Here is a 26,211-nt window from a genome sequence, read left to right on the forward strand (position 1 = left end):
TTTAGGGTTTGTGCACACTCAACCACACTAGATAATGCCGAGTGATTATCCAAACCCGAAATTCATGGCCCCACTTAGCTCCCATCAGCTATGACTGAGGGCTCCTATTGCCCTGCCTCTCTCTGTGACTTCCTGGAATGTCAGACGTTTTAATTGTTAACTTTTGACAGTTTGAAATAGTTTTTTGTTTCACCATATACAGGGTGGCCAGGCTGTGCCGCCCACGGTCAAAAGTAGCTAAGTGTGAGCAGGAAGGAGGCCAGTGCAGGTTTTGAGGTCAGTGAGAACAGACAACATGCACACAGGCTCAGGGTGTGCAGAGTTTCCTTACAGCAGGAGGAGAGAGAGAGGGATCAGGTGGTACATCCTTCCTGCACAGCGGGTGCATCCCCTCAGCGGCCAGTGTGGGCGGTGTGGCTGAACGCATTCCACTTGTCGTCCTGAGCACCTTTTCACTTATGTTGCGTTCCCTGTTCTGTTCAGATTTGGCCCATCTTTCTTGGGTTTCTCTTTTTCCTTCCTGAATTGTAGTTCTCACACTCTCACTGGTCAAGTTTTATCATTGATGCCTTTCAAATATGGGCTTACAGATTTTGGGGTTTGTCTTTTCATTCTGGAGTCTTTTTACAAATACACCACAACTTTAGAGTATTTGAATTCATCAGAGTATTACGGTTTGTATATTTTGTACCATATTCAAGAAGCCTTTCTTATCCCAAAGTTATAAAAATATCTTCCTATGTTTTTTCTAAATACTTTAAAATTTTGCAGTTCACATTTAAGTCCTGGATCCGTCTGGGATTGAATTTTTTTTCCCTTACATGTTGTGAGGTTGGAGCCACTTTCCTTTTTTCCCACATGAATAATCATACACTCCAACGTATTTATTGTTCTCCTTCTTTCCTCATTTACATGAGTTATATCAAGTGTCCGTGTAAAAACAGGGCTGTTTATGGGGGCTCTATCCTGTTTAATCAAGCTCCTTACCTATCTGTGTTTGTTACCATATTGTCCTAACCATGATAGCCATATAAAGTCCCTCCACATTATACCTTTTTTCAGAAAACACTAGAAGAAAAATAAAAAGAAAAATAAAAAAAGAGACTAGTAGGACTGAGAGACTCATAATATAATACCCAAAATGTCCAGGATCTAATAGAAAATCACTTACTTTATCAAGAACCAGCCATCTATAGATTCAATGCAATCCCTATCAAGATTCCAATGGCATTTTTTATAGTGGTAAAACAAAACAAAACAAAAAAACTCTTAAAATTTTTGTAGAGTTGTAAGAGACCCCAAATAGCCAAAACTATTGTGAGAAAGAAGAACAAAGCAGGAGGCATCACACTTCCTGATTTTAAGCTATATTATATAGCAATAGTCATATATCGAGTCATACATATATATATGACTCAATATATGATTATCTATGAAGCCATATTATAAAGTATAGTCATCCAGACAGTATGATACTGACATAAAAACAGACAAATAGACCAATGGAATAGAAGAAAAATAAACCCAAACCTATATGGTCAACTAATATTTGACAAGGGAACCAAGAATATGCAATGGAGAAAAGGTGGTCTCTTTAGCAAATTGTGCAGAGATAACTGGATATTCCCATGTGAAAGAATGAAACAGGACTCCTTTTTTTTACACCACTCAAAGAATTAAAGACTTAAATGTAAGACCTGGAACCATGAAACTCCTAGAAGAATTATCATATGGTTTCACTTACTTGTGGAAAACGAGGAATAACATGGAGGACATTAGGAGAAGGAAAGAAAAAAGGAAGGGGGAGGGAAATCAGAGGGGGAGACAAACCATGAAAGACTGTGGACTTCAAGAAACAAACTGAGGGTTTTAGAAGGGGAGGGGGGTGGGGGGATGGGTTGGCCCGGTGATTGGTATTAAGGAGGGCACGTATTGCATGGAGCACTGGGTGTTATTTGTAAACAATGAATCTTGGAACACTACATCAAAAACTAATGACATAATGTATGGTGACTAACATAACATAATAAAAAAAAAAAGAAAAAGAAAACATAGGAACAAAGCTCCTTGAAGTGGGTCTTGGTAATGATGTTTTGGACAGAGCACAAGCAACAAAATAAAAAAAGAAATAGGTGGGACTACATGAAACCAAAAAGCTTCTGACAGGGGCACCTGGATGGCTCAGATGGTTGGGCATCTGCCTTCAGCTCAGGTCTTAATCTCCAGGCCCTGGAGCTATTTTTATTTTGTTTAGGTATATTCCTAAAAGTGGAATTACAGGATCATATTGTATTTCTATTTTTAATTTTTTAAAACTTGTATTGCTTTTTTTTTAAGATTTTACTTTTTTTTTTTTTTTTTTTTAGAAAGAGAGAGAGAGAGAGCATGGGCCAGTGTGGGACAAAGAGCAGAGGTAGAGGGAGAAGCAGACTCTTGGCTGAGCAAGAATCCCAATGTGGGGCTCAATTCAGGACCCCATGACCATGACCAGAGTTGAAGGCAATTACTTAACCAACTCAGCCACCCAGGTGCTCCTATTTTTGATTTCTTGAGGATCATCTGCACTGTTTTTTGTAGTGGCTGCACCAATTTACATTTCCACCAACCACCACTGTAGGGTTCCTTTTTCTCCGCATCCATTTTCAGCATTGGTTATCTCTTGTCTTTTTGAGTTTGGCCATTCTAACAGGTGTGAGGTGTTATCTCCTCGTGGGTTTAATTTCCATTTTCTTAATGACTAGTGACCTGGCTCCCTACCAATTCCAGCATAAACTCAACCCCAACCCATCATGTCATGAGAAAAAGCCACTGTGAGTTAGGACAGACCCATCTCCCCATCTTTTGGTAAGGACCATCCCATATCTCTGCACCTCGAAGAGGCCCCTGGTCATCATGCAAACCCAAAAGGCACACCAACAGCCAGTGCTTTGGCAGACCACCCTCTTGTTACACAATGACCCCTTGTACCTCTGGATGGAGAGGAGAAGCCCAGTCTCAGCTTCACATGGCACCAACGTCCCATCAGCTCCTTCAATCTCTGGACCTTCTTGTCTGTTGTCAATCCTCTGCCCTACGAGTCACAGTAGAATGAACTTTGCAAAGAAGAGAGAATCCCAACTGAGGTACACATGGGATTGGTGATGGCTCTTCCATGTCCATGTCTTGAGAATAAGCTAACACACAGGAGGGAAGCAAGCCTGGGGGATTTGTACCCTGGTTCGGAACCCAGAAACTAAATGGAACCTTTGAAAGCCTCTGAGGTCACAGAGCCAACTTGTGTGGCCAGAGGAGAGCAGGGGTCCCATGGGGACTGCGGGTGCTTGGAGCTGCAGGCTGGGGGGTCCTAACACCACTGTGGTGACCAGGTGGTGACCACTGTGGTGACCAGATGCCTGAGAGGATGGGATGCTGGGGGCTCCACGCTGGACATGATCCATCCTGACCACAAGGAAGTGACATGTCACAGGGGTGAGGAAGTCCCATGGAGGAGGAAATGCTCTAGTGTGGCTCCATTGTGTGGGGTGAGTGTGGACAGTGAGAGGAGCAGATGTTGTTTGTTTAAGGGGACGGCAATCCCAATCTAGACCTGGACCAGGAGCTGTCTTGTTATCGGGATTGAGCAGATCCGGTGCACCAGGTCCAGGACTCTGCCTCAGTTCATGCTGCTTCTGTCCCCAAGCTTCCTGCACCCCAACCAGCTTGAGTCAGCGTGGAAGAAGATCGTGAGACCAAACACAGGCAGGACGAGGAAGCAAAGAGACCCCAGAAAGCAGAAGTGGGCCCTGCAGAGAGGACCCTCCGTGAGGAGGCTTGAAATTATCCCCCCTCAGGAGCCTGGCATTGCTGTGGGTGACGTCTGTGCTGCAGACATGACCCCAGGGGACGGGAGGCCGTGGCTGCCTGCAGCGCTGCTCCTTCTGCAGGTCCCAGGTGAGCGGGGCCTGGACAGGGAAGTCTGTCCTGAGTGGGAGGGAGGGAGATGGGGGGTGAGGGTGTGGGGCAGCCCAAGGGGAGGGAGGGAGGGAGGACATGGGAGGGAAGAGAGAGAGCAGAGATTCTCCTCAGATTGGCCAGCACTGCCTCAGCAGTGACCAGGAGGATTCAGTGTATAAAGCAGGTGAGTCATGTCCATTATAGTGGACAGAGCAGCCCTGAGTGGAGGGGCTCCTGTGACCACCATTACTGTAGTGTCATAGCCAGAAACAAGGTCTTGTTGCATCACACACACACACACACACACACATACACACACACACACATCAGGGACACACTCTCATTGTGCCATTCTGTGAGGAGGGAGTTACATCCCCTCTTTCTGATCTCAGGAAAGCCCTGACTTCTGCCAAGCCCTCCTCCTGACCCTGAGGGCCCTTGAGGGACTCAGGGGTCACCTTGACCTCAGATCCAGGCCCCTCTGGTTAAGGGTCACACTTGGCTGTGTTTTCCAGGCTGTGTTTCCCAAATTCTGAGTAGTCCCATCTCCCTGGTGGGCACCGTGGGGCAATCCGTGAGTGTGATATGTCCATATGAGAAGATATACGGAAACAATGCCAAATACTGGTGCAAAAGCCCATGTGTGTGGAAGATTGTGGAGACCACAGTCCCAGACGTAGAAGTGTGGAATGGCCTGGGACATACCGGTGTGGGATTGATACATCAGAGGTTCCAGGATGTATGTTCGACCTCACCTACCCAGTTGTGGTGTCTGTGACCCCAGGTGAGCTGTGCACACCCCTCCCCCGACACCAGCACCAGGGCTGCCTGAGACTGGGGCGGATCACCCTGACTCTGGCAGGAAAGTGGTGGGACATAGGACAGAAGAGTGGGAGGAGGATGGGGTGGGTGACACAGGACACCAGGGGTATGCCTGTGTGTGTGTATATGTGCACATGTGTTGTGTCTGTGTATTTGTCTGTGTGTGTCTAGGTGTGTGAGTGTGTGTGTTTGTGTGAGTTGTGTTGTCTGCACATTTGCACAACCACATGCACACCTCTGGCTGACCTAAGTGTCTCAGTGTGCACTTTCATGCCTAAAGCTCTCCCAGGGTGGGCGGTGGGAATGGCCCTGAGTCTGGGGACGGCTGTCTACCTTTCTGTCCTGACAAGGTCCTGCCCACATTGGAGGGGACCTGAGTCTCTTCTTGGATCTCTCTCTGTCTTCCCAAGGGGGAACGGGACCATAGGGCACTGGCTCCTCTCCCTTACTGGCTGCCCAGGACCCCGGGGCTCTAACAGGACAATACTGTGTCCTGGATGGTTCCTGAACACCAGCCTCACAGCTGTGATCCTGGGGGTCTGCACCAGCCTCGACAGGGGCCCAAGAAGGAGCCCCAGACCCTGATGTGGGGCTTCTGTGAGCATTTAGGGAACACAACTCCCCTCTGGCTTGACCCTCCCCATTCCTTCTGTCATCCTGTCCCCACCGGAGGGAACCCAGAGAAACTGCTGAAAGCTCCCCTCAGACAAAGGAGGGGAAAAAATGAGAAAAATGAGTTCTCAGGTCCTATGGCCCCAAATATATTTCCATGTGCTGCAAAGAATTCTTTACTAGAAACCTGTTTTTGTTTCCTGAGAACCACATGGAAGTCATCCTTCTGAGTGTTCAGGTTTTTGTCTTGTGTTCTTACTCCAACGTTGGCCCTGGCTCCTCTGACGTCCTTCCCGCAGGTCGTCTCTCTCACATGGGGCATTGCCCTCCCAGGCCCCTTGTGGGCTCCTATTTAACAGCGAGGAGAAGAGTGTCCTCAGACACCACCACTGGGAAGAGAAAGACCATTGTCCACTTGGCTTCAGGACAGGGAACTTTCTGTGTGGTCCCCCGGGTGTGTGTCTGTCTCACTAGATCTTTCTTTCTGTCTATCCTTCCATCCCGCGGCCACCCAGGTTCACAGTTCTGGCTTAGAGTTCGGGGGCTGAGTGCACTGAGTGCAGGATCCATCATTCAGTGGGGACTCTGCTGAGCATCTTGTTTCATGGTCCTCACTCCAGACATCAGCCCTGCCTGAGGACCCGGCCCCACCTCCGGCTCTGGATCAATCTCTGCAGAGGAAAGCTCAGCCCATCCTCTGCCAGGGGAAACCAGGGGCGGGTGGCTGAGCCCAGAGCCCTGTGCTCCTTCCACACACTGCCCCATGCCCTGCTGGGAGATGCTCTGCCTCTGAAATCATCCACCTGGCCAGGGTGCACCTGCAGAGGGGGCCAGGGAGGCCGGAGTCTCAGGCAGGCCTGGGTGTTGCTGTGGGCGGATGTGGAGCCCGGACGCCTGTCCAGATGGCCTGAGTGACCAGGACTATGTGAGTCGGAGCCACACAGCTGACAGAGAGTGGGAGAACCCGGGGGGGGGACAGCAGGCCTGACGTGTGCTTCCCCCCACCCCAGCCAGCACTGCAACCCCCAGCTCTGTGAGCCCCCCCCCAGCACCCTTGATATGGTTTTGGAATATGGGTGAGGTTTGGTGGGGTGGGGTCCAGAGCTTACAACCAAGAAAGAATCCTTGAGACATCTTCGGTGCAATAATGGTGGTTTCGTTAAAGCTCAGGGACAGGACCCCAGGGCAGAAAGAGCTGCTGTCCGGCTTGTGAGGGACAGCTGATTGTGCACTTGGAAGTTTGGGGAGGTAAGGAAAGGGGGAGGTTTCAGAAGGCTTTTCGTGTGATAAAGAAGACTCACAGGATACTGGAGGCCTTGCCATTGTCAGTGTTAGGGTTCTTTTTCCCTCTAGGAAGGCATTGCCATGAAGACAGCTGGGAAGTTCCTGGAGTAGTGTCACCTGTCCCACCCAGGAGTATGGGGGGTGGGGTTGTGGCGTGTCAGCTTTGGCTTGTCCTCAGCCTGCCTTCTCCTCCCTCATCAACAACAGGTCTTCACACGGTCCTGCTAGACCCCACATTGAATACCGCAACCTCAGACGACTACTACACCTCCCGCTTACATTCTGGGTAAGGGGCTAGCAGCGGGAGACCTTTGACAGCTGGGTGATTTCTGGGGAACACGGGGGGCTGAGGTGTATGGGTGTGACTGTCGTGGCCTCAGTCCCACACTTACTTACCAATTCCACACCTCACTGTGGAAGTCCTACCAAGCGCCAGGCCCTCTTCTAGGGATACAGCCCCGGGCCACCGAGACACAGTCCGGCTCTGACAAAAGGTGGGAAATTCACACAGTGAAGAAGTCAACATGTTCATCAATAGAGGAAATGCCAGCTCATGATGAGTGCTTGGGGGAACTAGGACAGATGGGTGGGGGAGAGCATGTGCAGGAGAGCCACAGGGTGGCGGGGGCAAGGGGGGGGGGGGATTGTTCTTCAATACACAATGATCAGGGAGTCCTGGCCGGTGAGAGGACATTTCCCTGGAGACCTGTAGGACTGGGGGAGCCCGCACTCAGGTATCTGCAGAAATTGGGCTCTGGGGACAGGGAAGACAAGTGCCAGTGTTGTGCAAAGGGGGCCTTCAGGTCCCGGCCCAGGCCAGGTGCTCTGGGGGCCCCTGGGTTCTCTTCTCAGCTTCCCCCTCCTCACCACACCCTCGTTGTGTTGAGTCCCCCCAAAATTGGGTACGCCAATAATGGGTCCGTGATTAAAGGAGTGAGACTGATACAAAGCGAAGGTCAAGCAAAGCTTTATTTCACGCCAAGCATCAGGAATCAAACTGGCCGGCCAGGGCCGCACCTCTTACAGAGAGGGCGACCCCTCCCTGCTTATCAGACTAACTTTTTATAGAGCAAAGGCCATGTGGGTGGGCCTGGCCACACACAGGTGGCCAATGATATTGTAACACACAGAGGAAACTCCACAGTGATGCTAGGTGACCAATTGAATTACAATTTACCCTAGTAGACATTTGAACCAGCCTATCACCTAGTTCAGAATTGGCGCCCAAAAGGTGCCCAAAGGGTGGGGCCCATACTCCCTGGTAGCTAGCAGTATGCGCCTCCACTGATTGAATACCTCCACCTGGCCTGACCCACCCTTGTATTTGGACTTTATTACGTGGGCCTGGTTTCCCGGACTTGCTTTTAAATAAGTTCCCCGGGGGTGGGCGGCGGGGGGCAAGGTCAATTTAAGTTTTACAACAAAATGGCAGTTCAACCTGGGTGGGGCCGCTCTGGCTGAATAGGCCCTTACAGTTGGAGAGTCATCCTGTTGAAGACCAGGCCTCTAAGAGAGATGAGAGGTGAGTGGGGTCATTGATTACCTCCAGCATTAACTACTGAGTTTTAAGGCTAAGGTTTGGAAGCTGCCAGATCCTCCCTGGGACTAAAGCAAATATTTCTGATACCAAATGGGAACTACTGTTTGTGGGAGAGCAGACATCAGACAAATAACCCCAGTTATTTGCTAGTCCACAGACAGGTAACTCCCAATGGGGAGGGTTTAGATAGAACTCTTTTCCTGGCCCAGGTCCTGCCTGCTCCCTGGGGTCTCCCTCACATCGCTCCAATAACCAGGCTCTCTCCAAGTCCATATCCTATCTCAAGGGCAATTGTTAGCCTGAGGGTCACAGAAGTGGTCTGTTGATGGGACGGTCCCAGCCATGGACCCACCTGGGCCTGATCTCTGTGTGGATTCTTGTGGCCCCAGAACATTGACACAGGGACGAAGGAAAGTAGAGGGTACCAGGGCATCTCCTTGAGGACGTGCTCACTGCCTGTCACTGTGTCCCCCACAGGTCCCTGCTCAGCTGCATCTACTTCCGGCTCCTGGTCTTCCTGGAGGTGCCCCTGGTCCTGAGCATGCTCAGTGCTGTCCTCTGAGGGAACAGGCCTCAGAGGGGATCTGGCGGGAGGCAGTATCTGCCCGATAATGAGTATTGGTAACACCAATCGCCTATTGACGACCTGCCCAGGAACACAGCCCATCTGATGGATGGGAATGGCCTTCTGACCAACACATCCAGCCACCGTCTTTATTTTATTCCAAATACTCTGTAAACTTTTTTGTAAATTTTCCTGCAAAGTATCATAGACACAAAGAATGTTCCCAATAAATGCATACTCCTTGAAGCCCAAATACTCTTCAACCCTTGGATATATCGTGAATATTTCTGAAGTCCCTCTGAGGAAACCAACTATGAATTTTACAGTCATGTTCTCCTTATTTTCTTTATGGATTTGCCACATATTTGCAAATTATTTACTCTAGGTCAGTTCATAAAAGGCACCAAAGTTAAAAAAAAATACTTTTATTTCCAAGGTCATTGGTCTTCTTATAATACTTCTTTCCCAAGTCATCACCCTTTTTATATAATACAATGGTCACTTATTGCACAAGCCTCCCTGTGAATGGTGTTTATGTATTCCAGGGCTGATGGGGTCCCTATGCCTCTGACAGGCCTGGGCATGGGAGAATGGGAGAAAAAAATCAAGACAACTTACAGGTTTGTTGTGCTACACTTGTGTTTGGACAGGATCAGAGCAAACTGGTGAGTTGTCTTGATTTTTAAAATTTATTAATTTTTATAGTTTAATTTTTAAAATTTATAATTAAATATTTTCCTTCCAGTGTTCAAAAACAAGAGAGAGGGAAACTGTGTTTATGAAATGCAGCAATTAGAATACAAAGTAATCTGATGTCAGAGCCAACCTTCAGAACCCAAGCGGGAAAGAATCTTTATTACCTTAATCCCATTTTCCCCACCTCTAGCTGTATTAATCAAGGTCCACCAAAACCCTTAAAAATATCACTCCCAAAACAGGATGCTAAAACTCAGAACATAAAGAAACTCTGGAAGATAAAGCTGACTGAACAGAAAACACATCTTAGAACTTTAAACCTTGACCGGCTTTTAAATAATAATGCTTTAGTGTGACTCCTGGATGGCTCATTCCATTGAACATCTGCCTTCAGCTCATGATCTCAGGGCCCTGCGACCAGTCCCCACATCAGCCTCCCTGCTTAGTGGGAATTCTGCTTCTCCCTCTCATTCTCTCTCTGACCCTCCCTCTGCTCACTCTCTCTCTCAAAATAATAATAAAGTAATGCTTTAAAGAGGTGATTAAATAAAAAAAAAATTTTTTAAATAAAGCTTCTTTAAAACACCAAGTTTTGGTGATCGGGAAGGTAAAGTAATTTTCTTATAAATTTGAGGATCTAAAAAGTAATTTGTTACATTGTTACTATTACCAGTTTTTGGCAATAAGGTGAGAAGAGACAGGTCTGGGGCCAGAAGTTCTTCTTCCTCTAGTCTGAGCAGCAGTGTGTCTGGACAGGATATCGATGGGCAAGGAGGGCTCCAGGTTGTCTTCCTCAGGTCGACTCCATGTCCCACAAATTGCCCACTGAGGCCTGTTGATCCCAAGGGACCGTGCTTGCCCTGTAACCATCAAGCTTGGTAAAAATACATACATACATACATAAATGGATGCAGTGAACCATCACACACACACACACACACACACACACACACACACACACACACACGTAATATGTGCTGGGGAGCATGGGGGAAGAACTCCATAGGACTCTTAACTTGCAGGTAGAGAGTGCCAAGGACAGCCTGGTTGGCCAAGGGAGTCCAAGGTGTGAGTATGCTTTTTGGTGGCCTTGCCCTCGTGAGAACCCACAGTGTAGCCTTTCAATTCAACTATCTTTCCTTTCTCTATTCATTCACCAAATATTCACCAAGAGCCTCTGGAGCACCAGGCTTGTTTCTAGGTGCTGGGGATACAGCTGTCAGCAAAACACAGGCCATCTATTCTAATGGGTAGTTTCAAAAAATAAATTAAAAATATTAGTTTATGAGAAATGTCATGAAGAAGAATGGATGAGAGTTCAGAGGATGGGGTGACAGAGGACAGGGACAGCCTCTTGGGTGAGAGCCTCAGGCAGGTGAGGGAGGGAAGGTGGAAAGTCTGAACAAAGGTAAAGCTCAGGGCAGAGAGGGTCCTGAGAAGTCAGTGGGGCAGGATTCTGGGGGTTCAGGTAGATGTGGATAGATAGGGCAAGCAAAAGAATCCAGCAAGGAATTATGCACCCTGATGGAGTGAGGTTTGTTCCAGGTAGGTAAGACTGGTTCAACTTTGAAAATGAATCACTGTAACCCACCACAGCAAACTAAGGAAGAAAAATCATAGGATCATATCAGATGACACCAGAAAAGCATATACCAAACTGTAGTACCCACTCATGATCAAAAAGAAACTCATAAAAATAAGAGTAGAAGGAATTTCCTCAACTTGATGAAGATCATCTAAAAGAAAAATACAGCTAACATTATAGTTAGTGATCAAAAACTAAAAGCTTTCCCTGTATGATCCTGAGCAAGGCAGAGATGCCCACTCTCACCATAGAGTCACCTTAGCCATGGCAATTCTGGCCATTGCCGTAAGTCAGATAAAGAAATAAGGGCATAGAGAATGGAGAAGAAGAATAAAGCTGACCCTGTTTGCAGATGACATATTTGTCTATGTAGAAAATCTCAAGCAATCTACAAAACCTCATAGAACTAAGAGGTGAACTAAGAGAACTAAGAGGTGGGCTAGAATCAGAGGTGTCCTGTCTTTGTGCCTGGTTCTATACCCTCCCCTGGGCACAGGTGGTGAGGGTCCTGACTTATTCTTGTCTGAACTACCCTTTGGGCTCTGAACCTGAGTTCATCAGGTCATGGGATACAAGATGAAGACAAAACAGTCAATCACATGTCCATATACTAACAAGTGAACATATGGAAACCAAAATTAAAACTGTATTCCATTGGGTGCCTGGGTTGCTCAGTGGGTTAAAGCCCCTGCCTTCGACTCAGGTCATGATCTCAGGGTCCTGGGATGGAGCCCCACATTGGGGTCTCTGCTCAGCAGGGAGCCTGCTTCCTTCCCTCTCTCTCTCTGCCTGCCCCTCTGCCTACTTGTGATCTCTGTCTGTCAAATAAATAAAATCTTTTCTAAAAATACATTCCATTCCATTGCATTCCTAGAGACATATAAACTACCACAACTGAACCAGGAAGAAATAGAAAACCTGAACAGACCCATAACCAGTAAGGAGATGAAACAGTCATCAAAAATCTCCAAACAAAAGCCCAGGGCCAGACGACTTCCCAGGGGGAATTCTACCCAACATTTAAAGAAGAACTAATTCCTATTCTCCTGAAACTGTTCCAAAAAATAGAAATGGAAAGAAAACTTCCAAATTCATTTTATGAAGCCAGCATCACCTTGATCCCAAAACCAGACAAGGATCCCATCAAAAAAGAGAATTACAGACCATATCCTTGATGAACACAGATGCGAAAATTCTCACCAAAATACTAGCCAATAGGATTCAACAGTACATTAAAAGGATTATTCACCACGACCAAGTGGGATTTATTCCAGGGCTGCAAGGTTGGTTCAACATCCGCAAATCAATCAATGTGATACAACACATTAATAAAAGAAAGAACAAGAACCATATGATACTCTCAATAGATGCTGAAAAAGCATTTGACAAAGTGCAGCATCCCTTCCTGATCAAAACTCTTCAAAGTGTAGGGATAGAGGGCACATATCTCAATATTATCAAAGCCATCTATGAAAAACCCACCACAAATGTCATTCTCAATGGAGAAAAACTGAAAGCTTTTCCGCTAAGGTCAGGAACACGGCAGGGATGTCCGTTATCACCACTGCTATTCAACATAGTACTAAAAGTCCTAGCCTCAGCAATCAGACAACAAAAGGAAATTAAAGGCATCCAAATCAGCAAAGAAGAAGTCAAACTATCACTCTTCGCAGATGATATGGTACTATATGTGGAAAACCCAAAAGACTCCACTCCAAATCTGCTAGAACTTGTACAGGAATTTAGTAAAGTGTCAGGATATAAAATCAATGCACAGAAATCAGTTGCATTTCTCTACACCAACAACAAGACAGAAAGAAAAATTGAGTCAATCCCATTTACAATTGCACCCAAAACCATAAGTTACCTAGGAATAAACCTAACCGAAGAGGCAAATAATTTATACTCAGAAAACTGTAAAGTACTCATAGGAGAAATTGAGGAAGACACAAAGAAATGGAAAAATGTTCCATGCTCCTGGACTGGAAGAACAAATATTGTGAAATGTCTATGCTACCTAAGGCAATCTACACATTTAATGCAATCCCTATCAAAACCCCACCCATTTTTTTCAAAGAAATGGAACAAATAATCCTAAAATTTATATGGAACCCAGAAAAGACCTCGAATAGCCAAAGGAATATTGAAAAAGAAAGCCAAAGTTGGTGGCATCACAATTCCGGACTTCAAGCTCTATTACAAAGCTGTCATCATCAAGACAGCATGGTACTGGCACAAAAACAGACACATAGATCAATGGAACAGAATAGAGAGCCCAGAAATAGACCCTCAACTCTATGGTCAACTAATCTTCTACAAAGCAGGAAAGAATGTCCAATGGAAAAAAGACAGCCTCTTCAATAAATGGTGTTGGGAAAATTGGACAGCCACATGCAGAAGAATGAATGTGGACCATTTACTTACACCACACACGAAAATAGACTCAAAATGGATGAAGGACCTCAATGTGAGAAAGGAATCCATCAAAATCCTTGAGGAGAACACAGGCAGCAACCTCTTTGACCTCAGCCGCAGCAACATCTTCCTAGGAACATCGCCAAAGGCAAGGGAAGCAAGGGCAAAAATGACTGTTGGGAATTCATCAAGATCAAAAGTTTTTGCACAGCAAAGGAAACAGTTAACAAAACCAAAAGACAACTGACAGAATGGGAGAAGATATTTGCAAATGGCATATCAGATAAAGGGCTAATGTCCAAAATCTATAAAGAACTTAGCAAACTCAACACCCAAAGAACAAATAATCCAATCAAGAAATGGGCAGAGGACATGAAAAGACATTTCTGCAAAGAAGACATCCGGATGGCCAACAGACACATGAAAAAGTGCTCCACATCACTCGGCATCAGGGAAATACAAATCAAAACCACAATGAGATCCCACCTCACCCCAGTCAGAATGGCTAAAATTAACAAGTCAGGAAATGACAGATGCTGGCGAGGATGCGGAGAAAGGGAAACCCTCCTACACTGTTGGTGGGAATGCAAGCTGGTGCAGCCACTCTGGAAAACAGCATGGAGGTTCCTCAAAAAGTTGAAAACAGAGCTACCCTATAACCCAGCAATTGCATTACTGGGTATTTACCCTAAAGATACAAACGTAGTGATCCGAAGGGGCACGTGCACCCAAATGTTTATAGCAGCAATGTCCACAATAGCCAAATTATAGAAAGAACCTAGATGTCCATCAACAGATGAATGGATAAAGAAGGTGTGGTATATATACACAATGGAATACCGTGCAGCCATCAAAAGAAATGAAATCTTGCCATTTGCGATGACGTGGATGGAACTAGAGGGTATCATGCTTAGTGAAATAAGTCAATTGGAGAAAGACAACTATCACATGATCTCCCTGATATGAAGAAGTGGGGATGCAACATGGGAGGTTTGGGGGGTAAGAGAAGAATAAATGAAACAAGATGGGATCGGGAGGAAGACAAACCATCAGTGACTCTTAATCTCACAAAACAAACTGAGGGTTGCTGGGGGTCAGGGGGTCGGGAGAGGGAGGTGGGGTTATGGACATTGGGGAGGTATGTGCTGTGGTGAGTGCTGTGAAGTATGTAAACCTGGCGATTCACAGACCTGTACCCCTGGGGATAAAAATACATTATATGTTTATAAAAAATAAATTAATTAATTAATTTAAAAAAATACATTCCATTTACACACTTACTCCAAAGAAAATGAAATGCTTAGGTATAAGCGTAACAAAATATGTCCTGGATATGGATGCCCAAAATGACGAAATGCTGATGTTGGGAATCAAAGAAAATTTATGTAAATGGAAGGCAATTATTGTATTAGTAGTTTCAGAGGTAGGAGTTAGTGAGTTGTCAGTCTTATGTCACACCCAGGGCTCATTACATCACGTGCCCTCCGTAATGTCCATCACCCAGTTACCCCATCCCTTCTGCCTCACCTCCAGCAACCCTGTTTGTTTCCTATGTTTAAGAGTCTCCTATGTTTTGCACAAAAGGCATTTCTAGTTCCCAACCTCCAGCATGAGGATGAAGGTAACACTCAGAGCACATTTGTGGCAGTTCTTCAAGCCACCAAAAGATGGCGATAGTGGCCATTTGCATATCTGGGCAACCCCTCTTCAAGGACTTAAAAATAAGGATAAGGGAGTTGGGAGAAATTGGAAGGGGAGAGGAACCATGAGAGACTATGGACTTTGAGGAACTAACTGAGGGTTTTGGAGGGGAGGGAAGTGGGAGGTCGGGTGAGCCAGGTGGTGGGTATTATGGAGGGCACGTATTGCATGAAGCACTGGGTGTGGTGCATAAACAATGAATTCTGGAAAATTCTGGAACACTGAAAAGAAATTGAAAAAAAAAATTATCCTCTAAGAGGATTGTTTCTCAGCTGCTGAGTCCCCCGGGATGATTCAAATACTCTGATCCTGGCCACCCCAGGGGTTAGAACTAGACCCACTGTATCCTGATGAACTTTCTCCTTAAGCTAAGTCCTACAGCCTGCTTCCCTCCCCATGCCCCATCTTGCGCATCAGCCTGAGCTGTGTCTCCCTTGGGCTCAACTAGAGGTGGACCCAGACATTCACAGTCCAGAGCTCAAGATGCAAGCAGGGGTCTGGAGCCCAAAGGGTAGTTCAGACAAGAAGAAGACCCCCACCACCTGTGCCCAGGGGAGGGTACAGAACCAGGCAGAAAGACAGGACACCTTGGACTCTAGCCCACCGCTTCAGCTTTATTGAGAAGCAGTGCCCTCATGGCTCTTCTGCAATTCGTACTCCATGGAAGAAGTCGATAGACCCAGTGCCCCTCCTGACCATGGTCAGTTGACATGGAACTTGGTTGGTGACATCTGGCGATGCTTCCTCTTATTGCCCAGGAGTGAGGGAAGCACCTCTTTCAAGGACTCCCTGGGGTCCGTGCCAGCAAGGTCTAAGGAAAGTTGGCTGAAGGAATGGGAAACAAGGAGACAGAGGGGCCAGGACCAAGAAGATGCGCAGAAATGGGCAGGAGGTTGTGGTGGGAGGGTCTATCTTGCAGTGCAGGGAGAGAAGCCTGCCCTTTGGTTCTGGCTGGCCTCCCATTAGCAGCGTCAGTTGTTGTCTTTAACATTATGTCTAAATTGAATTATTAATACAATCACAGGGCTGCCCTGACTTAAATGTTCATCCTGCTATTTCTACATGTGTCTTATTCCAACCAACCACGAGTGAATTAACTTTGTAATTCAGGAATCATTTTTCTAGACCAATCAATTATGCCCTATGACCACTTTCATGTCCAAAAGTTGATTCATGCACACGCCCACGAGCCATGGGCACACACCTCTCCTGGTGTCCTAGAGATAAGCTGGTGCCCATGGGGACACTGTCAAAGACTGGGGACACCTGAGGCTCCAGGTGCAGGCTGGCCGGGGAGCTCTTCATCCTCCTGGCTAACATCGGGACCCAAGCCAAGCACTTAACTCCTCTCACTCTCAAATAGCCCAGAATGTTTGTAACCCTACTTTGACATCCCTCTTTTCTTTAGACGCTGACAGCTTCACAAAACAAAAGTCTCCCAGACGTCTCTGAGTCTCACAGAGACCCTAAAGCCAAAGAGGAGTAAAGCAGATACTTCTGATTCCAGCCCAAGGAAAGCCAGTAACATTTGCCTCTAACTTGGCCTTTGCTTCATCACTATTTCCCTTGCAAAACGCAGACCCAGTTCATGTGGGGATGGTCCCCATGCTCTTCCATGCTCAGCATGCTGACATCCTGGGTGTTTCCTCTGTGTTTCTCTGTAGCAGCTCCTTGAAACACCTACATTCCATCAACTCTAGGAGATGTCCTGGGAGGCCACGCTTCAGGTGAGAGGAATTGATGAGGTTTTGGATCTTCCTGTTGAGTCCTCACAGGGATCTTCTTGAATGAGGTCCTCGTGTGCAGGCTTGGGGTTGAAGAAGTCAGTTGCCACAAGGGTCAAATACACACGTGTGTCAGTGAGGGTTCTCTGGACAAACAGAACCAGTAGGAGAAGCATGCCTATGAAGAGCTCATTAAAGGAATAGGCTCCCATGGTGATGGGAGTGGAGGAGTACCCAAGAGAGCTGGTGGTGAAATCCATTCTGAGTTCAAGGGCCTGAGAGCCCGGAGTACAGAGGGTGGGAAAAGACGGATGTCCCAGCTGAAGCCATCAGGCAGCAAAGGGCGAATTCCTCCTTCCTCTGCTGGTCATCCACTTCTACTCAGACCCTCAACAGATTGGATGGGATGAGGTCCACCCAGCCCAGAGAGGGCATCTACCTCACTGAGTCCATGGATTCAAATGCTCATCTCCTCCAGAAACATGCTTCCAGACACACCCAATATCATCTTCCATCTGAGCCGCCCGTGGACAGTTAACCCATAATGTGAACCATCCACACCGCGGACTCAAACCTGAACTCAAATTTCTGTTGTAATTGCTCTGTGCACCTGGTGGGTCTTCCAACTTCTCAGCTCAGCCAGGAGCTGCAGAAACCGAAGTTTTTAGAAAAGGAAGATGCACCGGGAAGTGAAAGAGAGAAGGAAGAGAAGGTGGCAGGTTGAGAAGACTGAAGAAACCCTGAGCCCTGTCAAGTTTCTCAATATGTGTTACAATGGCCACCAGCTGCCTAACAAACCCTCTCATTCTGCTTCCTGCTTCTCCCTCTTGCTGGCTCTTGGCCACTGTGTGTCTTTGCAGAGTCATGGTCTGAGTGAAAGACACTTGAGGAGTTGTGCCAGAGGAATCTGGGTTCAAATCCTGCCATCATCACTTATGATAAGCTTCTGGTCATTTTGTTGACTGAGCTGTTGGCAAGGTAACTGGGGTGTGGGAGATTATGTAAACTCTTCGTTATGTGAAAAAAGACCAATCAACAGAAAATCTCCCCTCAGACATCAAGCAAAGTTTCAGAGGTCTACTTTCATGGTTTGGATTCTGCTTTTTAAATTTTTATGCAGTGTTACACGAGAACAGGAAATTGCACATATCCTATATACACAGCTTACTGACGTTTCAGGAAATGATATCCATTCAAAGCCTCCACTCAGACCAGATCTCCACATCCCTTGGCCGGAGTCCTCTATATTGTGTCAGGGTGGGTGTGTGGTCCCCAGATATGGCAGAAGCAATGGGACATGACTTCCAAGGATAAGTCAAAAATATGTTGTGCCTTGCTCTTCTTGGGTCACTCTCCACGGGAGAATCTAGATGTGACCTCATGAAGACACTCGAGCAATTGTATTGGGCGAGGAGGTAAGGACTCCTGCTAACCCCCAAGTGGATGTGTCATCTCTGAAGCAGATCCTTCAAGCCAGTCCAGCCTTCTAATAAGTATAGCCTCATCAACATCTTGACCACAATGTTGTGAAAGAGTCACGCTGAGCCACAGCCACCCAGATAAGCCACTCTCAGATTTGTGACTCTCAGCAAGTGTGAGATAATAAATACGTTTTCAGCCACTAAGTTCTCGGGGAATTTGTTGTACCACCATAGGTATTGCATCTCGTTGGACCACAGTTGTCTAGGGCCATGTCTGCAGCCAATTCCATGTCCATTAACTCAATCACTCTTTCACTCATTCTGTGAACAGTTATCAGAAGCCAACCTTTGGTCACAAGGTGCAACTGGTCACTGAGTCTTTGTGTGAAGAATGAAGCAGACCCTGAATGCTGCTATGATATGAGTTCTATCCCAGTGGTGGAGATGCATAGAGACCACCAAAAGTAAACACATGACAAGATTCAGTGAACTATGCAGAAAACAGGGGTTGGTGATTGAGACAACAGGGTGATCGTAGGAAGAGTGTTCAGGGAGACCTTTCTAAGGGAGTACATCCAAGGTGCAATCTAAAGAGTAAGAAGGAAGAAGCAGTGAGAAGAGGTGGGCAGAGGATCCAAGGAGAGGGACAAAGAGATGCTAAGGGGAAGGATGGACTCCATGGCTAGAGCATTGGGCACATTGGGGAAGGGGAGCAAGATAGAAATGCAGAACCCAGCAGTGGCTGGGCCACTCAGACCATGTAAGCCAAGCAAGGAAAGGGGGTTTCATCTGAAGGGCATGGGACCAAGAGTGTACTGGCTACTTCTGAGTTTTGTTGAAGAGCTCTCTTGCTGATGAGTGGAACAGAGGGAAGACAAAGCATGAAGGGACTGGGAAGGACAGGGATGTCACCATTGTACTGAGAGGAGAGAGGATTGCTGTAATGCCAGGGGGAAGAGAGGATATGGGCAGATGGAGATGCTAGAAGAAATATTAATGGGGAGAGGCAGAGAGAGGAATCCCGGATGACAGGGTCTGGTTGCAATAACTCTGGGAATACTGTGGCCTTAGATCAGGAAGAGATAGTGTGGAGGAGGAGCAGATCTGGGCAGAGAGTGTTTAGGGGGAAATTGATCGACCTGGTTGTTCTGACAAGTTTGAGGAGTTGGCATAACCCAGGCAAGTGTCAGACTCTGCACTGTGACCCACCTCCCTACCATTTCCAGCATAAACTCACCCCAAATCTATCATGTCATGAGAATAAGACACTCTGAGTTAGGACAGACCAACCTCCCCACCTCCTAGTAAGGACCATCCCCCAACTCTATGCCTTGAAGAGGCCCATGGTCACCATGTGAACCCAAAAGGGACACCGGCCCCCAGTGCTTTGTCAGACCACCCTCTTGTTACACAATGGCCCTTTGTGCCACTGGATGGAGAGGAGAAGTCCAGTCTCAGCTTCACATGTCCCCAACGTCTCATCAGCTCCTTCAATCTCTGGACCCTCTTGTCCATTGGCAGTCCTCTGCCCTGAGAGTCACAGTAGGGTGGACATTCCAAACATGAAGGAGTCAAAGTGAGGTGCACATGGGGTTGGTGATGGCTGTTCCCTTTCCATTCTTGAGATCAGGCAAACACACAGGAGGGAAGCAAGCCTGGGGGATTAGTACCCTGGTTCAGAACCCAGAACCCAAATGGAACCTTTGAAAGCATCAGAGGTCGCAGTTACAACTTGTGTGGCCAGAGGAGAGCAGGGGTCCCATGGGGACTGTAGGTGTTTGGAGCTGTAGGCTGTGGGATCCTAACACCACTGAGGTCACGACCGATGCCTGAGATGATGGGCTGCTGGGGGCTCCACGCTGGACATGATCCATCCTGACCACAAGAAGTGTCACGTCACAGGGTGGGGACATTCCCCTGAGGAGGAAATACTCTAGTGTTGCTCCATTGTATGGGGCAAGTGTGGACAGTGAGAGGAGCAGATGTTGGCTGTGGAAGGGGACAGCAATCCCAATCCAGTCCTGGACCAGGAGCTGTCTTGTCATCGGGACTGAGTGGATCTGGGGCACCAGGTCCAGGATTCTGCCTCAGCCTTTTCTGCTTCTGTCCCCAAGCTTCCTGTACCCCAACCAGCTTGAGTCAGCGTGGAAGAAGATTTTGAGAACAAACACAGGCAGGACGAGGAAGCAAAGAGGACCCAGAAAGAAGAAGTGGGCACTGCAGAGAGGACCCTCTGTGAGAGACTTGAAATTGTCCCCCTCAGGAGCCTGGCATTGCTGTGGGTGACGTCTGTGCTGCAGACATGACCCCAGGGGACAGGAGGCCGTGGCTGCCTGCAGCGCTGCTCCTTCTGCAGGTCCTAGGTGAGTGGGGCTGAGCCTGGGCAGGGAAGTCTATCCTGAATGGGAGGGAGGGGGGGGAGGGGGATGGGGTTGTGGGGCAGGGGAGGGGAGGAGGACGTGGGAAGGAGGAAGGAGAGCAGAGAAGATTCTCCAATCGACCAGCACTGTCTCAGCAACCACCAGGAGAATTCAGTGCATAAAGCAGGTGAGTCGTGTCCACTGTACCAGAAAGAGCAGCCCTGACTAGAGTGGGGCCTGTGACCAGCATTACTGTAGTGTCACAGTCAGAAATGACGTCTCCGTGCATCACACACACACAGACACATCAGGGACACACTCACCTTGTGCCACTCCAGAAAAGGAGCTACATTCCTTCTTTCTGATCTCAGGAAGACCTGTCTCCTGCCAAGGCCTCCTCCAGACCCTGAGGGCCCTTCAGGGACTCAACAGTCAACTTGACCTGAGATCCCATTGACCCAGATCCCTCTGGTGAAGGGTCACACTCGGCTGTGTTTTCCAGGTTGTTGGTCTCTGCATGGCCCCCCCTCTGTGACGGGCACCGTGGGGGGATCCATGAGCGTGCAGTGTCAGTACGAGGAGGAATTCAGAGAGACTCCCAAATACTGGTGCAAGAACCCATGTGTGAGGAGGACGCTAAAGACCGAAGGGGCAGACAGAAAAGGGAGGAAGGACCGTGCGTCCATCAGGGACCATCCTGCAAACCTCACCTTCACAGTGACCTTGGAGAACCTTACAGAGGATGATGCCGGGATATACTGGTGCGGGATTGATACATCAGGGAAACCAGGATATTTGTTCGACCGCACCTTCCAAGTTGTGTTGTCTGTGACCCCAGGTGAGCTCTGCACAACCCTCTGCCCACACCAGCACCAGGGTTGCCTGAGACTTGGGCTGATCACCCCAACCCTGGCAAGAAAGCAGTGGGATGTGGGAAGAGAGTGGGGTGAGGATGGATGGGTGACACAAGGCACAGGGGATGAGCCTCTGTGTGTGTGCATGTGTGTGTGTGTGTCTGTGTCTGTTTGTGTATATGTCCGTGTGTGTCTAAGTGGGTGTACATTTCTGTGTGCAGGGGTTGTGTTGTCTGCATACTCATATAAGCACATGCACACCTCTGGTGGACCTAGGTGTCTCTGTGTGCCCTGACACACTCTCATGCCTAAAACTCTCCCAGGGTTGGCAGCGGGAATGGCCCAGGTCTGGTGATGTCTGGCTGCCTTCCTGCCCTGACAAAGCCCTGTCCATGTTGGAGTGGACCCAAGTCTCTTTCTGGACTTCTCTCTGTCCTCCCAAATGGGGAACAGGACCCTAGGGCATTCACTCCTCTCCCTTACTGGCTGCCCAGGACCCCGGGGCTCTAACAGGACGTCACTGTGTCCTGGATGGTTCCTGAACACCAGCCTCACAGCTGTGATCCTGAGTGTCTGCACCAGCCTCGACAGGGGCCCAAGAAGGAGCCCTAGTACCCTGATTTGGAGCTTCTGTGAACATTTGGGGAACAACCCTTCTTTTGGCTTGACCCTCCCCATTCCTTCCATCATTTCCACCGGAGGGAACCCAGAGAAACCACTGAAAGCTCCCCTCAGACAAAGAAGGGGAAAAAATGGCCCGGTCCATTGGCCCCAAATATAATTCTATGTGCTGCAAAGAATTCTTTACTAGAACCCTGTTTTTGTTTCCTGAGAACCACATGGAGTTCATCCTTTTGAGTGTTCAGGTTTTTGTCTTGTGTTCTTATTCTATGTTGGCCCTAGCTCCTCTGACGTCTTTCCTGCAGGTCGTCTCTCTCACACGGGGCATTTCCCTCCCAGGCCCCTTGTGGGTTCCTTTTTAACAGCGAGGAGCTGAGTGTCCTCGGACACCACCGCTTGGAAGAGAAAGACCTTTGTCCAGTTGGCTTCAGGACAGGGAACTTTCTGTGTGGTCCCCCGGGTGTGTGTCTGTCTCATTAGATCTTTCTTTCTGTCTATCCTTCCGTCCTGTGCCCACCCAGGTTCACAGTTCTGGCTTAGAGTTCGGGGGCTGAGTGCACTGAGTGCAGGATCCATCATTCAGTGGGGACTCTGCTGAGCGCCCTGTTTCATGGTCTTCACTCCAGACATCAGCCCTGCCTGAGGACCCGGCCTCCACCCCCAGCTCTGGATCAATCTCTGCAGAGGAAAGCTCAGCCCATCCTCTGCCAGGAGAAACCAGGGGCGGGCGGCTGAGCCCAGAGCCCTGAGCTCCTTCCACACACTGCCCCATGCCCTGCTGGGAGATGCTCTGCCTCTGAAATCATCCACCTGGCCAGGGTGCACCTGCAGAGAGGGCCGGGGAGGCTGGAGTTCCAGGCAGGCCTGGGTGTGGCTGTGGGCGGATGTGGAGCCCAGACGCCTGTCCAGATGGCCTGAGTGACCAGGACTTTGTGAGTCGGAGCCACACAGCTGCCAGAGAGTGGGAGAGCCCGGGGGGAGGACAGCAGGCCTGACGTGTGCTTCCCCCCCAGCCAGCACTGCAACCCCCAGCTCTGAGAGGCCCCCCAGCACTCCAGGTCTTCGCAGGACACTGCCAGCCCCCACATGGGACACTGCGACCCGGCAGGAGTCCTCCACTTCCAGCCAACATCCTGGGTAAGGGGCTAGCAGCTGGAGACCTTTGACACCTGGGTGATTTCTGGGGAACACGGAGGACAGAGCTGTGTGGGTGTGACGGTCGTGGCCTCGGTCCCACACTATTTACCAATTCCACACCTAATGGTGAAAGTCCTACCGTGTGCTGGGCGCCCTTCTAGGGATACAGCCCTGGGCCACCGAGACACAGACCTGCTCTGACAAAAGTTGGGAAATTCACACCGTGGACAACTCAACCTGAGAACAGATGGGTCAGAGAGAGCATGTGTGGGGAGCGATGGGGGCGGGACTGCTGTTCCATACACAATGATCAGGGAGTCCTGGCCAGTGAGAGGACATTTCCCTGGAGACTTGTAGGATTGGGGGAGCCGGTACTCAGGTATCTACAGAAATCGGGCTCCACGGACAGGGAAGACAAGTGCCAGTGTTGTGCAAAGGGGGACTTCAGGACGTAGCCCAGGTCAGGTGCTCTGGAGGCCCCTGAGCTCTCTTCCCTGCTCCCTCCCAGGCCCTCACTGGAGAGTCATCCTATTGAAGACGAAGCCACAGAGGGAGAGAAGAGGTGAGTGGGGTCATTCATTCCCTCCAGCATTAACCTTTGAATCTCAAGGGTAAGGTTTGGAGGGACCACACAGGTGCCAGATGGACCCTGGGACTAAAGCAAACACTCCATTCCCTCATGGGAAATACTGCTGATGGGAGAGCAGACATTAGACAAGCAACCCAGCACTGATTTCTAGTCCATAGACAGGGTAACTGCCCATGGGAAGTGGTTAGATAGAACTCTTTTCCCAGGCCAGGTCCTGACTGCTTCCTGGGGTCTCCTCATGTCACTCCAATAGCCAGGCCCTCTCCATGTCCACATCCTGTCTCAAGGGCAATTGTAAGCCTGAGGGTCACAGAAGTGGTCTGATGATGGGGCAGTCCCAGGCATGGACCCACCTGGGCCTGATTTCCTTCTGGACTGCTGTGGCCTCAGGACATAGACACAGGGACAGAAGGAAAGTGGAGGGTACCAGGGCATTTCCCTGATGATGGGGCTCACGGCCTGTCACCGTGTCCCCCACAGGTCCCTACTGAGCAGCATCTACTTTCCTCTCCTTCCTGGTCTTGCTGGAGGTGCCTCTGGTCCTGAGCATGCTCAGTGCTGTCCTCTGAGGGAACAGGCCTCAGAGGGCAGCTGGGGGGACGTGGCATCAGCCTGATAAAGCCAGTAACGCCAACTGCCCATTAATGGATAGGAAGATGGGGTGCACGGGAAGACGGTGGGATGACGAAAGGAATCCAGATTCATTGAAAACAAATGACAAAGAGCCTGTTTGGGTTTGGATTTCCTCAAATCTGATGGGGAGACAAGGACTTAGGTGCAATTAGCTTATGGAATGGTGATCCCAGGAAGCACAGGGAGGGAAAGGGAAGATGGGGAAACCAACGAAGCGGGCTTTGATGGAGGAGCCATTGCAGGGGAACTGGGCTCCGTCACTGGGTATCCTCAGATGTGCTGTGTAGACGCACCCCAGAGCTGTCCCACCAGCCCTGAGGAAGCTGAGGCAGTGATCAACATCCATCTGCCCTCACGGTGGGGAAGATGGTGGGGCTTCCTGTTGCTCACAGAAAATGAGGGAAGTCCCCTTATCTAGAGAGAGTACTGCAGGCAGAGGGGCTTCTTATGCTCTCACAGAGTGATGAGGGAAGGCCCTTCATCTGGAGAAAGAGTATGGCAGGCAGAGGGTCCTCCTGGGGACATGGATTCTGTGCCATATCTTGCCTGTTCTGCTCAGCAAGCCGAACTTTCCTATAGCTAAAGAGAGTCCTCAGGCAAAGAGGTGAGGGAGCTGGATCGGGGAAGCCACTGGCCGTTCCAAGACTGTCCACAGTTGGCCCGGAGTTCAAGTGGGCAAAGAGGATATGAGCCAGGGTGCCAAACAGGTGTGCAAGAGGGTCCCAGTGTGACCTTGGAGAGGACATCAGCCAAACCACAGGCTGAGAGCTAGGCGAGGGGCTGGAGACGTGGAGAGCTTCTAGAAAGGTCCCGTGTGGGGAGGGGACACAGCACTTGTGAGGAGCTGGCGTGGGGACAGTTACTAGGATGCACAGGTGAGGGGACTGGCCATGAGCTGAGCTTGGGGTGGTCACTTCTGGAGGCTGATGGAGGTTGTTGAGCAGTTTCACCAGAAGAGCTTCTCCAACGATCATATTGAAGCTGAGTCCAGACTAGGTTGAGAGAGGAGAGCTTTTATAAGGGAGCATTTCACCCTCAAAATCTGCCCCCGCAGGAGCAAGGGAGTATTGAGGGCTGTGGGTTCAGAGAGCTGTTTCTGGGAACCAGAGCCTCCTGGGTCTCCTCTTCTCCCTTTCTCTCCATTCCTCACCACCACATCTTCATGTGTCTGCTGCGTCCTGATGCTCAAGGTCAAGTCTTGACTGGAGGACAGGAGACTGGGGCCCTCGGTGCTGGTCCATCCAGCTTTGAGGCTGATAGTGATTTCTGAGGCCACAGAACCTGAGCACAAAGGCAGGTGGGGGCAGAGCCTAGGCCTCATGTCCAGGAGAAACTCCTGCCAGTCACCGTGTCCCTCCTACAGGTCCCTGCTCGGCAGCGTCCACTTCCTGCTCCTCATTCTGCTGAAGGTGCCCCTGTTTCTGATGATGCTCAGTGCCGTGTTCTGGGTCAACAGGCCTCAGTGGGAAATTTGTGGGCCCCAGAGTCAGCCTGATGAAGACAACCTTCAGCCCTCCTTGCCCATCCATATCCTGTCCAGAGACAACACCACTCAGACTAGGAGAGGAAGAACTTCTGGACCCAGACCTGTCTCCTCTCCCCTTATTGCCAAAAACTGGTAACAAACAAATCATTCAATACTTGAATGAAGCAATGAGATCCATCACACACACAAGTCAATGTGCGTGGTGTTTTGCTGGGGAGAATGGGGGAGGGACG

At 49.0% G+C, this 26,211-nt stretch overlaps 1 protein-coding gene across 1 annotated transcript; it reads left to right on the plus strand.

The window, feature by feature from the left end:
- Positions 1-3,525: 3,525 nt before the first annotated feature.
- On the plus strand, positions 3,526-26,210 carry LOC111158038 (CMRF35-like molecule 6). Its single transcript, XM_022519833.1, has 5 exons — positions 3,526-3,930; positions 21,161-21,496; positions 23,147-23,270; positions 23,779-23,832; positions 25,856-26,210. Exons 1-5 carry the CDS (start codon positions 3,660-3,662, stop codon positions 26,112-26,114), a joined length of 1,044 nt encoding a protein of 347 aa, XP_022375541.1. The 5' UTR covers positions 3,526-3,659; the 3' UTR covers positions 26,115-26,210.
- Position 26,211: the final 1 nt, after the last annotated feature.

The sequence above is a fragment of the Enhydra lutris genome, unplaced genomic scaffold (genome assembly GCF_002288905.1).
Source record: "Enhydra lutris kenyoni isolate GAN:26980312 unplaced genomic scaffold, ASM228890v2 scaffoldscaffold57, whole genome shotgun sequence".
Classification (NCBI taxonomy): Eukaryota; Metazoa; Chordata; class Mammalia; order Carnivora; family Mustelidae; genus Enhydra; species Enhydra lutris.

What these genes read in the sequence shown, in the direction of transcription:
- LOC111158038 (XM_022519833.1), top strand. Translation starts at nt 3,660, where the DNA reads ATGCTGCTTCTGTCCCCAAGCTTCCTGCACCCCAACCAGCTTGAGTCA. An exon ending in TGTGTTGTCTGTGACCCCAG is followed by an intron (nt 21,497 to 23,146) that starts GTGAGCTCTGCA and finishes CTTCCCCCCCAG; the next exon opens with CCAGCACTGCAACCCCCAGC. An exon ending in ACTTCCAGCCAACATCCTGG is followed by an intron (nt 23,271 to 23,778) that starts GTAAGGGGCTAG and finishes GCTCCCTCCCAG; the next exon opens with GCCCTCACTGGAGAGTCATC.